The sequence below is a fragment of the Eumetopias jubatus genome, unplaced genomic scaffold (genome assembly GCF_037043125.1).
Source record: "Eumetopias jubatus isolate StellerSeaLion01/CBP00866 unplaced genomic scaffold, mEumJub1_p1.0 scaffold_5, whole genome shotgun sequence".
Classification (NCBI taxonomy): domain Eukaryota; kingdom Metazoa; phylum Chordata; class Mammalia; order Carnivora; family Otariidae; genus Eumetopias; species Eumetopias jubatus.
This window is the reverse complement of record NW_028274811.1, coordinates 140,293,228-140,305,542: the sequence shown is the minus strand read 5'-3', so window position 1 is coordinate 140,305,542 and position 12,315 is coordinate 140,293,228. Positions and strand designations below refer to the sequence as shown.

The window sequence follows — 12,315 nt, the reverse complement described above, 5'->3', positions numbered from 1 at the left end:
GATGTCTTAGATAAAACTGTTTAATGAAGTTCTGAACATATGAGAATCTAGAAAAGATACGGACCTTTATGAACAAATTGAATTTTTTTCCTTGGAAGAAATGTTCCATATTTCTGTGCTCAATTAAAGACAAACAAAAATGGTTCTACCCAAAGTAAGTGGTATAATTGATTGGTGATAGTAGTACTTATGGTTAAACTCTTCAGACTTCTCAAAGGAAGGAAAAGAGAATGAGTCCTCAGTGAAAACCTTCAACTTTGGCAAAATTTAGACCATTTTTATGATACTGGACCATCTTAATATTTATTTTGTCTCAGGAATGAAATCCACCTTTTCCCATAAAATTGAAGATCCTTTTTTTTTTTTTTCCCCATGAGAAGATCAGCCTAGGCATAAGCAAAATTGCCTTGTATATTTTAAATATCTCTTGCCAGCTCTTGGGTATGAGGGATTTTGTGGATAGGAGCTTGAGAATTTTAGCACTTACTGAAGAAGAAGTGAATCTAATCACTGCTTAGATCATTTTTCTCACCCGTAGCAAGTGGGTGAAAGCTGGTTTCTGGCAGACAAAATAGACTTTGTCAGGAGGCCACACATGACTAAGCGCTTAGTGGTAGTGTCCTATGAAACAGTTTAATTTTGCTTTAGAAAGAAGGCAAATCCTCCATTTACACTGAGCAGTGTTCCTGAAAGATTTGCAAACACCATTGGTATCAGCTAATTCTGGATGAGGCAGTGGGGATGATGGCAAGAAAATAATTTCCACATTGTGCAAGTTTGTTTATGTTTTACAAATGCTTCTTAAAAAAATATTTATTTATTTATTTCAGAGAGAGAGAGAGAGAGAGAGAGAGAGAGAGAGAGCAGGGGGAGGGCCAGAGAATCTTAAGCAGACTCTGCACTGAGCATGGAGCCCTACACGGGGCTCCATCTTACCACCCTGAGATCATGACCTGAGCCTAAATCAAGAGTGGGACCCTTAACCTACAGTGCGACCCAAGAGCCCCTATAAATGCTTTTTATATATAGGAAACAGATTCCTTAATCAGTCTTAGATAACTACTGAATTTATATATATATAATATATATATAATGTTATGTTTAAGTAAGCTGACACCCAGCATGGGACTTGAACTCACGACCCTGAGATCAAGAGTCATGCTCTACTGACTGAGCCAGCCAGATACCGCTGAATTTATATATTTAAATGGTTCTAACATGATGCAGGATGGGAGAAGGAAATTGTTTTAATTTGGCTGCTCAGGCTTGGTAATCATTTTATGTCACTATCTATTTAAGTCACTGACTTTTTTTTTTTTTTCTTTTTGAGAGTTAGGTAGATCTACTGTTCTAGCAAATTGGACCTAAGAACTCTTCCTACATGGTTTTTCTCAATATTTCTACACAACACTAAACAGAATGTCATGTTAGCTTGAGGGACTTGTGATGGATCCTCTGTAGATTGACTTAAATTCTATTGAAAAGATAGTTCTCAAATATCTTTAGCATTGCATAAAAGGGAAGAAGGCTAGTATTTGATCGTTTTTAGAAAATGCTCCTTCTTAGAGTTTGGCATAGGGCAGATATTGGCAAGCAGGACCACCAATGGTTGGTAGATGACCCATCAAAAGTAGGTCAAGGGAAACAACTGAGTATCTTCTGTAAACACAACACCACAAAATAGTTCTGCATGAGCAAAGCCAAAGAAATGTAATTTTTCTGACAGTTATGTCTTCATCTGACATGTTTTCAATTAAGGTCCATTCCCACTCATTACTTACAGAGCTGATACATTCTAAAAACATTTCCTAAATGTAATTGAAGGGGCGCCTGGGTGGCTCAGTCGGTTAAGTGTCCAACTCTTGATTTTGGCTCCGGTGATGACCTCAGTATTGTGGGATTGAGCCCTGCATCTTGCTTCTTGCTCAGTGGGGGAGTCTGCTGGAGCTTTTGTCTCTCTCCCCTCTCCCCCTCCCTGTTACTTCTCTCTCTTTATAAAATAGATAAATCTTTAAAAAAATAAATGGAATTGAAAACATCAGATAGTATTTTTTGATAAATGTTTAGATGTTTTATAATCTTTATTTCTAATTTTTAACAAGCTTCGCATATGTTGAAATTATTGTATATTTATCATACATTTTATGTGCAAAGAAATCCAGTTATAGCAGTAGACCAAGTGATTGTCCATTTGATCTTCAGAGTGCAAGATGGTGTCAGTTTTTATGGTAAAAATTAGCAGGAATATGGAACTTGATTGTCTTAGTCTGTTCCAGACAGAGAGTACCTTAGACTGGTGGCTTCTACTTTCTCACATTTCTGGAAGTGGGGAGTCCAAGTCTAGGGAGTAGCTTGGTCAGGTTCTGGCGAAGGCCCCTTTCCGGGTTGCAAAATGCCAACTTCTTGTTTTGTCCTCACCGTTATGGAAGGGGCTGGGGGGGATCTCTGGGGTCTCTAAAGGGCACCAATTCCATTCATGGAGGCTCCACCTTCATGACCTAAGCACCTCCCAAAGGTCCCACCTCCTAATGCCATCACCTTGGGGATTAGTATTCAATTTACGAATTTTGGGAGGACACAAACATTCAGTCCATAATATTGATCATAAGACATTTTTCACATAGGTAGCATTTTGTTAGTGTCATTCAGAAAACACACACACACACACACACACACACACATCCCCTACCTTCCCACCCCCAAAAATGAACTTTAAATATCTTCATTTTACAGAGTAGGAAATTGAGACCCAGAGGGGAAGATGATTTGCTCAGTCTTAAGCGGATTATTTACAGCTGGGACCAGCGCTCAGCGTCCTTTACATTTTTAGCAAACGTCATACTGAGTGCTAGGTGGTTTGTTTTTGACACGTCTTTTAAAAGATTCATAATTTATTTAACTTTTTTCTAAACGACATTTTGTCGTCTGCCTTTCTGCCTTTATTTTCTCAAAATGAGAGACTAAATTTTAATTCAGGAGGCTATGCTGATGATAGATTGGTTTGTTTTAAGGTAAGAAAATTTTAAGTGCATAAGAGGAAAGTTTTGGATGAGCTGATCACAGTCGAGTTTGTAAGAATTGTTGTTTAATGAAATTCTGGATTGAATTCAGCTTCCAGAGAGGTGATTTCAACCCCCGTGTATCCTGGCGGTTGTGTGTACAAAACAAATATGACTTAGATGATTTTCAATGGCTAAGAAACATCTTCCATGTTCCTTGACAGCCTTCCTAGAGCAAAAGTAAAAAAGAATTGGAAGAACTTTGTAGGGGAGATCATCTCTATTAGAGTATGTTGATTACAACATAATCTTACAAACGATTTCTTGCCCTTAATCCCCCAAAGAAATTTTTTATGTAAATTTTAAGTGCTCAAGAGTCATTTTTTTAGGTTTTCTATAGTGACGATATATAGGATCACATCGTTTTCTTGATAGATAGATAGATAGATAGATAGATAGATAGATAGATTATATTATCCAACATTAGCTTGTAACAGGATTTTGTTTTATAAGAAAAAAAAAATACTTGGGGAGCCTGGGTGGTTCAGTCGGTTAAGTGTCTGCCTTTGGCTCAGTTCATGATCCCAGGACCTTGGGAGCGAGCCCCATGTTGGGCTCTCGGCCCAACGGGGAGCCTCCTTCCTCCTTTGCCCCTTGCTCGTGCTCTCTCTCTTGCTATCTCTCTCTCTCTCTCTCTCTCTCTCTCAAATAAATAAAATATTAAAACAAACAAAAAAAGTACTTGTCAGCTTTAAGGCTCAACAAAATATTTGCTTTGGAGAAAGAATTAAAACCTGATTTTTAGGTCATTTATTACTTTACTTCATGTACTTATTTCTGAGGCCAAAACCCGTCACCTCACCTTGCCTGCCTAGCTAGGGAGTTGCTCTTTTATGTGCCTTCCTCCGCCTGAAGACAGAGAAACACACCTTTGGAATTTTCATGAAAGTTCATGAATACACACTGTCATTTACTAGGAAGAGTCATTAGCGGCCAGTAAACAAAGGAACGTTGTATCAGAGATGAGTGTGTAGTGTAGGCTAACGACTGGGCTGTGAGGTCAGTGTCACGAGTGGTGGGTGTGGATGCGGGCCCTGAGACTGCTGGCAGGTGAGGCCAAGAGACTCGGTAGAGAATACACCGCCTACACCGCCGTTGGTCCCTCCTCAGCCTTTCATGGCCTCCCTCTGGCTTCCCACTTCCTATCCCAGGTTGCTTTGATCAACAAAACGGTGCTAGAGTGAGCCTTTATCTCCTCTCTTCACCAAAAAGCAAGACTTTTAATTCTTTTGGAATATTTGTTTATAGCCCAGTGGGATTAATGAACTGGAGAGAGGTTTGGTTTTATGAGATAAGGGGAGTAAGTACGGGACAGCTGTGGGAGATTTCAAACGCTATGTTAGGACCTTCAAAGTATTAAAAGTATTGGTACTTTATAAAAGAAAAAAATTCTTCTGCAGAAAGTTGAAAAAAGGAGTGGGGGGAGGCATTTGACAGTGTTACCTTCCCTCCTAAGGAATTGACGTTTAGCTTATTAGCTGAGATAAGGCGTAGATCAAGTTTTTTGCCTATCATGTAATTAATAGGCAGTAAATGAGTTTTAACTGCAGAATTTTGGTTCTGTCTTCATCCTGATGACTGAAATGGATTTTCCCTTGTTTCCTTGGAACAAAGAAAGAGGTAGTGGGAAGATGAAATATTTCTTCTATGGTTGCTCTCGTATCAGCTCAAATTTGGAGGAAGTAGATTTGATGACTAGTCTGAAGTAGACTAATTTACTATTAGCAGCATGGTAACAGAATGGTGACAACATATAAATGCACAAGCTTCTTTTCCACATACACCCAGCCAGCAGGAGCAAGCTTGAAATGCACATACCAAAAACCTTCTTGATGACATTTAAAAATATTTTTAAATATTCGTTTAATGACAGCACTTCTCAGGCCTAATGGTAGAGCTTGTGTGTTTCGAGCCCTGGTTCTACTATTCTCTTGGAATTTACAAGCATAGAACTACCTAAGTAAGAATTGCAAAATTAAATGATGGGGAAAGTAATTAACATTTATTGCAGGCCCATGACATGTCAAACATTGTCCTGATACCTCACATTAAATTCTCTTAAGGTTGACATTTTTTACCAGACAGGGAATGAAAAGACAATGAGCTTAAGTAACTTGCCCAAGGATTCAGGGCAGGTGCGCTGGGGAAATGTGATTCATAGCAACATCTTATGAGTCAACCATGACGCAACATGCAAACACTCCATGAAATAATTCTTGTTCAGAGTTTTCCAGATTACACACAGTGAAGTTCTCTATTGTTGCTGACCGTTAGTTATTTTCTGTGCCAATCTGAAGCCATAAGTCTTACAGTTTTGGCCCTTGTGGCATCAGATTCTCTTGTAATTTTAAAGGACAGCTCTGGGAGTTTCTTTCCTTTGACATGTTTTAACTAAGAGATCAACTTAAGTGTTTGGTTACTGTATCAACACATGGAGCTTAGTTTTCGGCCCATGGGCATGGGTCTGAGTTTTTAATGGATAGTGAGTGTCCCAGATGTGCAGTGCAGAAATGCAAAGGTAGTGTTAGCCTTCACTGTAGCCCAGATTTAGGTTTAAGTGACTTCCAAGGTGGATTATTTGTTGCTGGGTTTTTTTACACCAACTAATTTCCTTCAAAATTAGAAGTAATAGATACGAGAGAAGTGATTAAAATATATGCCCATCGCTCTCCTTATTTCTTAAGGATACTGATACAAAGCCCCACTGACAAATGGGGCAATGAAAAGGTTAAGGGCAGAGAGTACCTGAAGTTGTGAATTTCATCATTACCTTGACGACATCCTGAGTTCTGAGTCACCCCACATCTGCACCAACCTTGTGACCCGGGCTGGGTAACATTCCTGAGATGAGCTCTGTCCAGTTAGCGGCTTGTTCGTGACTGTTCCCTTTGACCTCCTGGATGGTGCCTTTTCACCTTAATTTTGTTGGATTTGGCCTTTTGCTTATAGGTACCGGCCCATGAACTCGGCTAGTTAGAATTTCCATATGGGTAAAAGGAGGATGCTAATGGTATATTTACTACCTTATGGTCTGTTGAGAAGATTAAATGAAACAATTTAGTAATGTGTTTAGGATTTAGGATAGTGCTTGACACTCAGGAAACCATTAATAGATGTTAATTTTTAATTTTAATTTACCCCGCGTATATGCAGGGTTTTCACTCATATTATCTTGGGAAAAACCAGACTACCCTGCTTTTCCAGGTTCTGGTGGATATTCTATAAGCCTTCCTCTGATACACCGCTGTAACTTACACAAGAAAATTAGCAAAAAGCAGGGGTGTTTATTAACTCTTGTGTTTGAAAAACAAATAGGGATAGAGACTTTCTTACTTACAACTTGATGATGTACATTCATTTCCTACCCAGAAATGAATCGCAGCTGGGCTTAAAGAATAGAAAGTGGCCCTAACTGTGTTGCAGAAAACCAATTTTAGTAACACAGATTTTAGGTTTGTAAACTAACATGACTTTAAGCCTCTGGGGATAGCTATATAGAATTTCATGCTGTGTGTGTCAGAAAGAGGCTGCATTTACACTTTGTCCTCTATTCTGTAATTTGTAAGTTGGTGTATGGGTTTCTATTATAGAATTGGAGAATATAGAGAAAAAGCAGAACTGTCAGGTTTTGTTTCTTAGCTCTAACCTAATGTTCCAAAATACATCTCGACATATCAGAGCTGAAATTATTTTGACATTCCTGCACACTGGCTAAATAAGAACTCAGTTATAAACTATATTTAAAACACTGGTCCAATTTATTTCTTTATATTTTCATTTATTGCTTTGTGATTGCTTATGAGATTAAAGTGTATTTAATTGTATTTTACCATATGTATTTGCCCTACTTCTGAGGGAAAAATAACCAAAAATTAAGTCAAATAGAAACCATTGGTGTCTGAAGTGGGTTATGACCAAAAACCATTCTTTTTTTAAAAGAGATATGTAAGAGAAATTCTTTCAGAACATAATAAAGGCCTTCCTTCAGACTAGGAACATTATTTTGGTCACCTTTCAACTTACTGCTTTTTTTCTCCTCCAACATGAAAGGCATTCCAGACAGGAAATTCACATATGGGGTGGAAATTAGCAGATAGAGACACATTTTGACTGAAGAATAGCACTCTGCTATCTAACACCCAGCTTTTAGAGATAAATGTAGATTATTTCACTCTCATGAGTCATGGTTTGAGAAGTGTAAGGAATAAAATTTTCTGTTCCAAATGGATGACATAAAAAAAAAAAGTGACTGATCAACAAGAACTTTATAACTAAACCCAGAGTCGTCCTTCACCTGGGACAGAACCAGGTCATCTGTCACCTGTACTTTATAACCTCCAGTGGGGCCCAGGGCAAGGCTCTCTCTACTGGACTTTTCTTAATTGTGGGGACTAAAGAGTATTGGCATTGGATCTCTTCTATGTTCATTGAGGAGAAGCGACTGATTTTCCTCTAAAGAGCTACAGTTTCAGTCGGTTCCCACTGATAACGTGATGGCATCAAAATGAACTTGAAAATAAAAGTACCATGCCTGTGTAGTTCTGGCAATGGTTCTAGACTGAATTTATTATTTATAATTTTATAATTTATTATGTATTTAGATTCATTTTTGTACCAGAGGAGAAAAATTAAGGATTCAAGTACAATTGTAGTTTCTGATGTCAGAATCAAAGGCCTCCAAGAAGCTGGGGACTTCACCTGGAGTAAAAAATTCTGTTAAGGAGCACTGAACTAGTTTGAATTCTAGTCAGGCAATTGACCATGAGGGACATTTTTATGTTGCTATAGAGTATTTCTTTGAAGCCAAAATCATCTCAAAAAGCAATGAATACAAGTCTGACACAACTTTTTTACCAGACAGAAGATGCTGTAGGCTTTTCATTTCTTGGGTGATAGTTTTCTCTTAACTGGTCCTGCTGATACTAAGGAGATAGGCCAAATACTACTTGCCTTTGGTCTTTGAAGATATACGTGCTTATATGAGCATGTATATGAACCATGGAGTTTCAGAGGAGTTTGTTGTTTGAGATTGTTTTCTAGAAATTTGTGATTTGTGCTTTGTCAGCAGCTGTGCCATTTCTCTGGAAGGTATTTTAAGATTGTGAAGCCTTTTACTAGATCTACTGTAGATCTAAAATGGCTGCCTCTGCCATTTTGTACGTAACTGCTCAATACTTAGTATCTGAGCTGCTCATCAGAAAGCACTTAAGAAAAAATAATGCCCCACTTCTCTTTACCGTTGACAAGCTTAGTATTTAATCACGGAGTCTTTGATCTCAGTGTATGATTTCTTCCCCTTGCTGCAACTAGACACTGCGTAATTGAGCTCTTTACTTTTTATGATGCGCTTTTTAAGAATTTTTGATTGTGGCAAAATACAGGTAACACGAACTTTACCCTGGTCACCATCTTAAAGTGTACCCTGAAGTAGCATGCTGAACTCTTTACTTTGTAAACGGTAGCCTTCTTTTAGTTTTCATACTTGGAAGCATCAGGGTCCATTCTGGCTGCTAAAACAAACTACCGTAGACTTGCGTGGCTTATAAATAGAAGTTTATTTCTCACAGTTCTGCAGGCTGGGAAGTCCCAGGTGAAGGTGCAGGCAGCTGAGGCTGCGCCTCACCTGGGGACCAGGGCCGGAGCACCGCGGGGTCCCTTCTATGGCGCTGCCCATGAGGGCGCCCGCCACCTTCCTGGCCTCATCACCTCGCAGAGGCCCCACCGCCTAATGCCATCACCTCGGGGGGGGGTTAGGATTTCAGCCTATGAATGGGGGCGGGGAGAGGGGGGCACAGATGTTCCCTCCCGGAGCCACGAGTAACTCCTTTCTGTGTTGTGTCCCGTTGTGCTATGTTACAGAGCTCCAAGATGGGAGGCAAGCTGAGCAAGAAGAAGAAGGGGTACAACGTGAATGATGAGAAGGCCAAGGACAAAGACAAGAAGGCCGAAGGAGCGGGGACCGAAGAGGAGGGAACCCCGAAGGAGAACGAGACCCAGGCGGCTGCCGAGACCACAGAGGTGAAGGAGGGCAAGGAGGAGAAGCCCGACAAGGATGGCCCGGACGCGGCGGCCGGCAAGCCCGAAGACAAGGAAGGCGACAAAGACACGGCAGCGGCGGCCAAGGAAGACGCCCCGAAGGCGGAGCCCGAGCAGACGGAGGGGGCGGCCGAGGGCAAGGCCGAGCCCCCGAAGGCCGAGCCCGAGCCGGCGGCCGGCGACGCCCCGCAGGCTGCGGAGCCCGAGGCGCCCGCGGAGGCCAAGGCGGATGACAAGGGCCAGGAGGCCGGGGAACCCACAAAGACTGAGGCTCCCGCAGCTCCTGCCGCGCAGGAGACGAAAAGTGACGGGGCCCCGGCTTCAGACTCAAAACCCAGCAGCACCGAGGCTGCCCCGTCGTCCAAGGAGAGCCCGGCAGCCACGGAAGCCCCCAGTTCGACGGCCAAGGCCCAGGCCCCCGCAGCCCCCGCAGACGACGCTGCCGAGGCGCCCGCCGCCTGCGCCGAGCAAACCGTAGCGGTCAAAGAGTAACACGGACAGCCTCTGGAACCCGAGTCCCGCTTACACCGCCTGTCTCTCTCTCTGTGTCTCTCTCTCTCTGTCTCTCTCTCTCTCTCCTCTACTAACGCGTTTCCAATTGGAAGTAATGATATGTATTGCCCAAGGAAATTAAAAAATAAATACATAAAAAGGATGTTGTCCCATCGAGGGAGGGAGGGAGGGGGTGGGGAGAATCCAAATAGTATTTTTGTGGGGAAATATCTAATATACCTTCAGTCAACTTTACCAGTCAGTCCTGGATTTTAAAGATCAGTGTCTGAAAGTACAGTACATCTTCTGTACCTGACTGCCGTCACATGCGCTCCGCCGCGAAGATCCGAATAAATGTCTTCTGCAAGGGGGTTGGGAGTGATGCGCTTGATTCTGCCCGCACGGCCTATGCCAAGGCAATCAGATCTTTATGAAAGCAGTATTTTCTGTGTTTTCCTTTTAATTTACAGCTTTTCTTATTTTGATTTTTTTTTTTTTAATGTTGTGGATGAATGCCAACTTTCAGACAGCCCACTTAGCCAGTCCACGTGTATCTCGATGCCAATACTCCATTCTTCCTCCCCAGGTATTTTTGGGAGTAACAAACATTCTCTCATCCTACTTAGCCTCCCTAGATTTCTCATGACGAGTTAATGCATGTCCGTGGTTGGGTGCACCTGTAGTTCTGTTTATTGGTCAGTGGAAATGAAAAAAAAAAAAAAAAGTCTGCGTTCATTGCAGTTCCGGTTTCTCTTCCATTCTGTGTCACAGACACCAACACACCACTCATTGGGAAATGGAAAAAAATAAAAATAAAAAAAACACAAAAAAATGTACAATGGATGCATTGAAATTATATGTAATTGTATAAATGGTGCAACAGTAATAAAGTTAAACAATTAAAAAGAAGTAATGAAGACTGTTGGTTTTCTTTTACCACCCCTTCCTCCTTGGTGATTACCTCAGTAGAGAACAGAGTGCTCTATTGGACATGTTCCTGGTGATATTTCGAAAGAAGTATAAAGCAGCATGCTCACATTTTTGCGAATGTTATCTGTTTAAACAATTAGCTGGTGGATCAGTGTCAATCCATTCTCTTGAAGAGGCTAAACTGAAAACTGACTTTGGCTATGGATATGCATCCTCTAAAAACGAGTGTTACTAATTCACTTGGAACAAATATTTTGAATAAAACAAGAGGCAGTGAGTGGAGTTGCTCTTGAAGGCTCGGAAAGAGAGTTAGAAGATCTTGTAGGAATATCCTATGTATGTACGTTGTGAGACCACTGATGATCATGTTATCCCTTTATTTGTCATATTCATGCAAAGCCTGGAAAGGGGACCCAAGGGTTATGAGGAGGCAGTGAGAACAGCACTGTGAGAACAAGCATGGAACTGGACTTCGTGGTGGCCGGATTCCCGTCCTGCTTTTGCCACTAATGACTTGTATGGCTTTTAAGTCACTTGACCTCCAGGCTTCCCTGCTTTGCCTACGAGAGGGTGAAGTCTCTATGATCTCTAAGCAAAGACTCCTTTCACTTTGGAGTATGTAGTAGTTTGTGTGTATGCCTGGTGATAATTTTATAGGATGGATAGATGCGCACCGACAGATGTGACTTCACCTCCATTCTTTGAGGTTGCTCGGATTCCATATATTCTGTAGATGGAGAAGAGCTTGGAGAACCCGGATAAGCAGTGACTTTTATTGAGAGTGCACGTCGATCTGGAACATGAGAAAAGAAGAAATTGTCTCTTGGATCTCTTGGTGGTCACTTGGTGGGTCTTTTCCAATTGGATTCTAGAAACTAAATCTCAAATGTAAAGTCCTTTAAAATGAACTCAGCTCTAGCCACAGAAAGTTTTCTCATGATTGAATCAGATAAATGACAGATTTTGCGGGGAGTGGGATTGGGTGGTAATTAATCAGGAATAAATATAGTTTCACACTCTAACATAGAAAATTTTCTATAGAACTTGTGAAGGGTGAGTACACTGGAATTAATTCCCAAAGAGAGATTAGGGATACAGTGGATGCAAATGAACCTGGTCCTGTTCCTCTGGGTTGAAGAACTTGTCTCTAGTTAACCTCTGAGTGGTCTAGTGTATACCACATCTAAGATGTTGCCAGTGGGTAATGCTGGGAGAAGTAATGGTCAAACTGAATACTGGGCAGATACACCTGTTGGGTTCAATTCATGTCTGTCATCACCTTTTGGCACTTTTGATTCTTGTTTCTGTAGTGAAATGAATTTGAATTCTTAATGCTTGAAAGCACAGCATACAAGAAATATGTAAACACCTTAACCACCAAGCACCTGTTTTAGGTAAGGAAGATGGCAGAGGAATGTCCAGGTTGTTAACAATGTGTCCTGGCAGATATAAAATAGCCTGGGGGCAGGTTGCTGTTGCGGGGCGGGGGAGGGGGGGAGAACAGATTCAGTGAACCGTGGAGGACATTTATGTGGTTACTGATATTAAATGCCGTACATTTCTTACAGGTAAATGTGATTGGTGGGAGTAATATGTTATACGTTCACTGTCTTTTCATACCCTTCTTTTAGTTAAAAAATTCACTAGTTTTTTTGGTGATTAGAACAATCAAATCAGGGGTGCCTGGCTGACTCAGTCGAAAGAGCATGCAACTCCTGATCTCAGGGTTGTGAGTTCGAGTCCCATGTTGGGTGTAGAGATTACTTAAAAATAAAATCTTAAAAAAAAACCCAATCAA

General features: G+C 41.1%; 1 protein-coding gene across 2 annotated transcripts in view; it reads left to right on the top strand.

The window, feature by feature from the left end:
• Positions 1 to 10,496, top strand: part of BASP1 (brain abundant membrane attached signal protein 1) — a 53,565-nt gene extending 43,069 nt beyond the window's left edge. For both annotated transcript variants that reach the window (XM_028097942.2, XM_028097943.2), the window contains exon 2: positions 8,919 to 10,496. In XM_028097942.2, coding sequence (XP_027953743.2) covers positions 8,928 to 9,587 — 660 coding nt within the window. In that variant the 5' untranslated portion in view covers positions 8,919 to 8,927 and the 3' untranslated portion in view covers positions 9,588 to 10,496. The remainder of the gene's footprint in view (positions 1 to 8,918) is intronic.
• Positions 10,497 to 12,315: the final 1,819 nt, after the last annotated feature.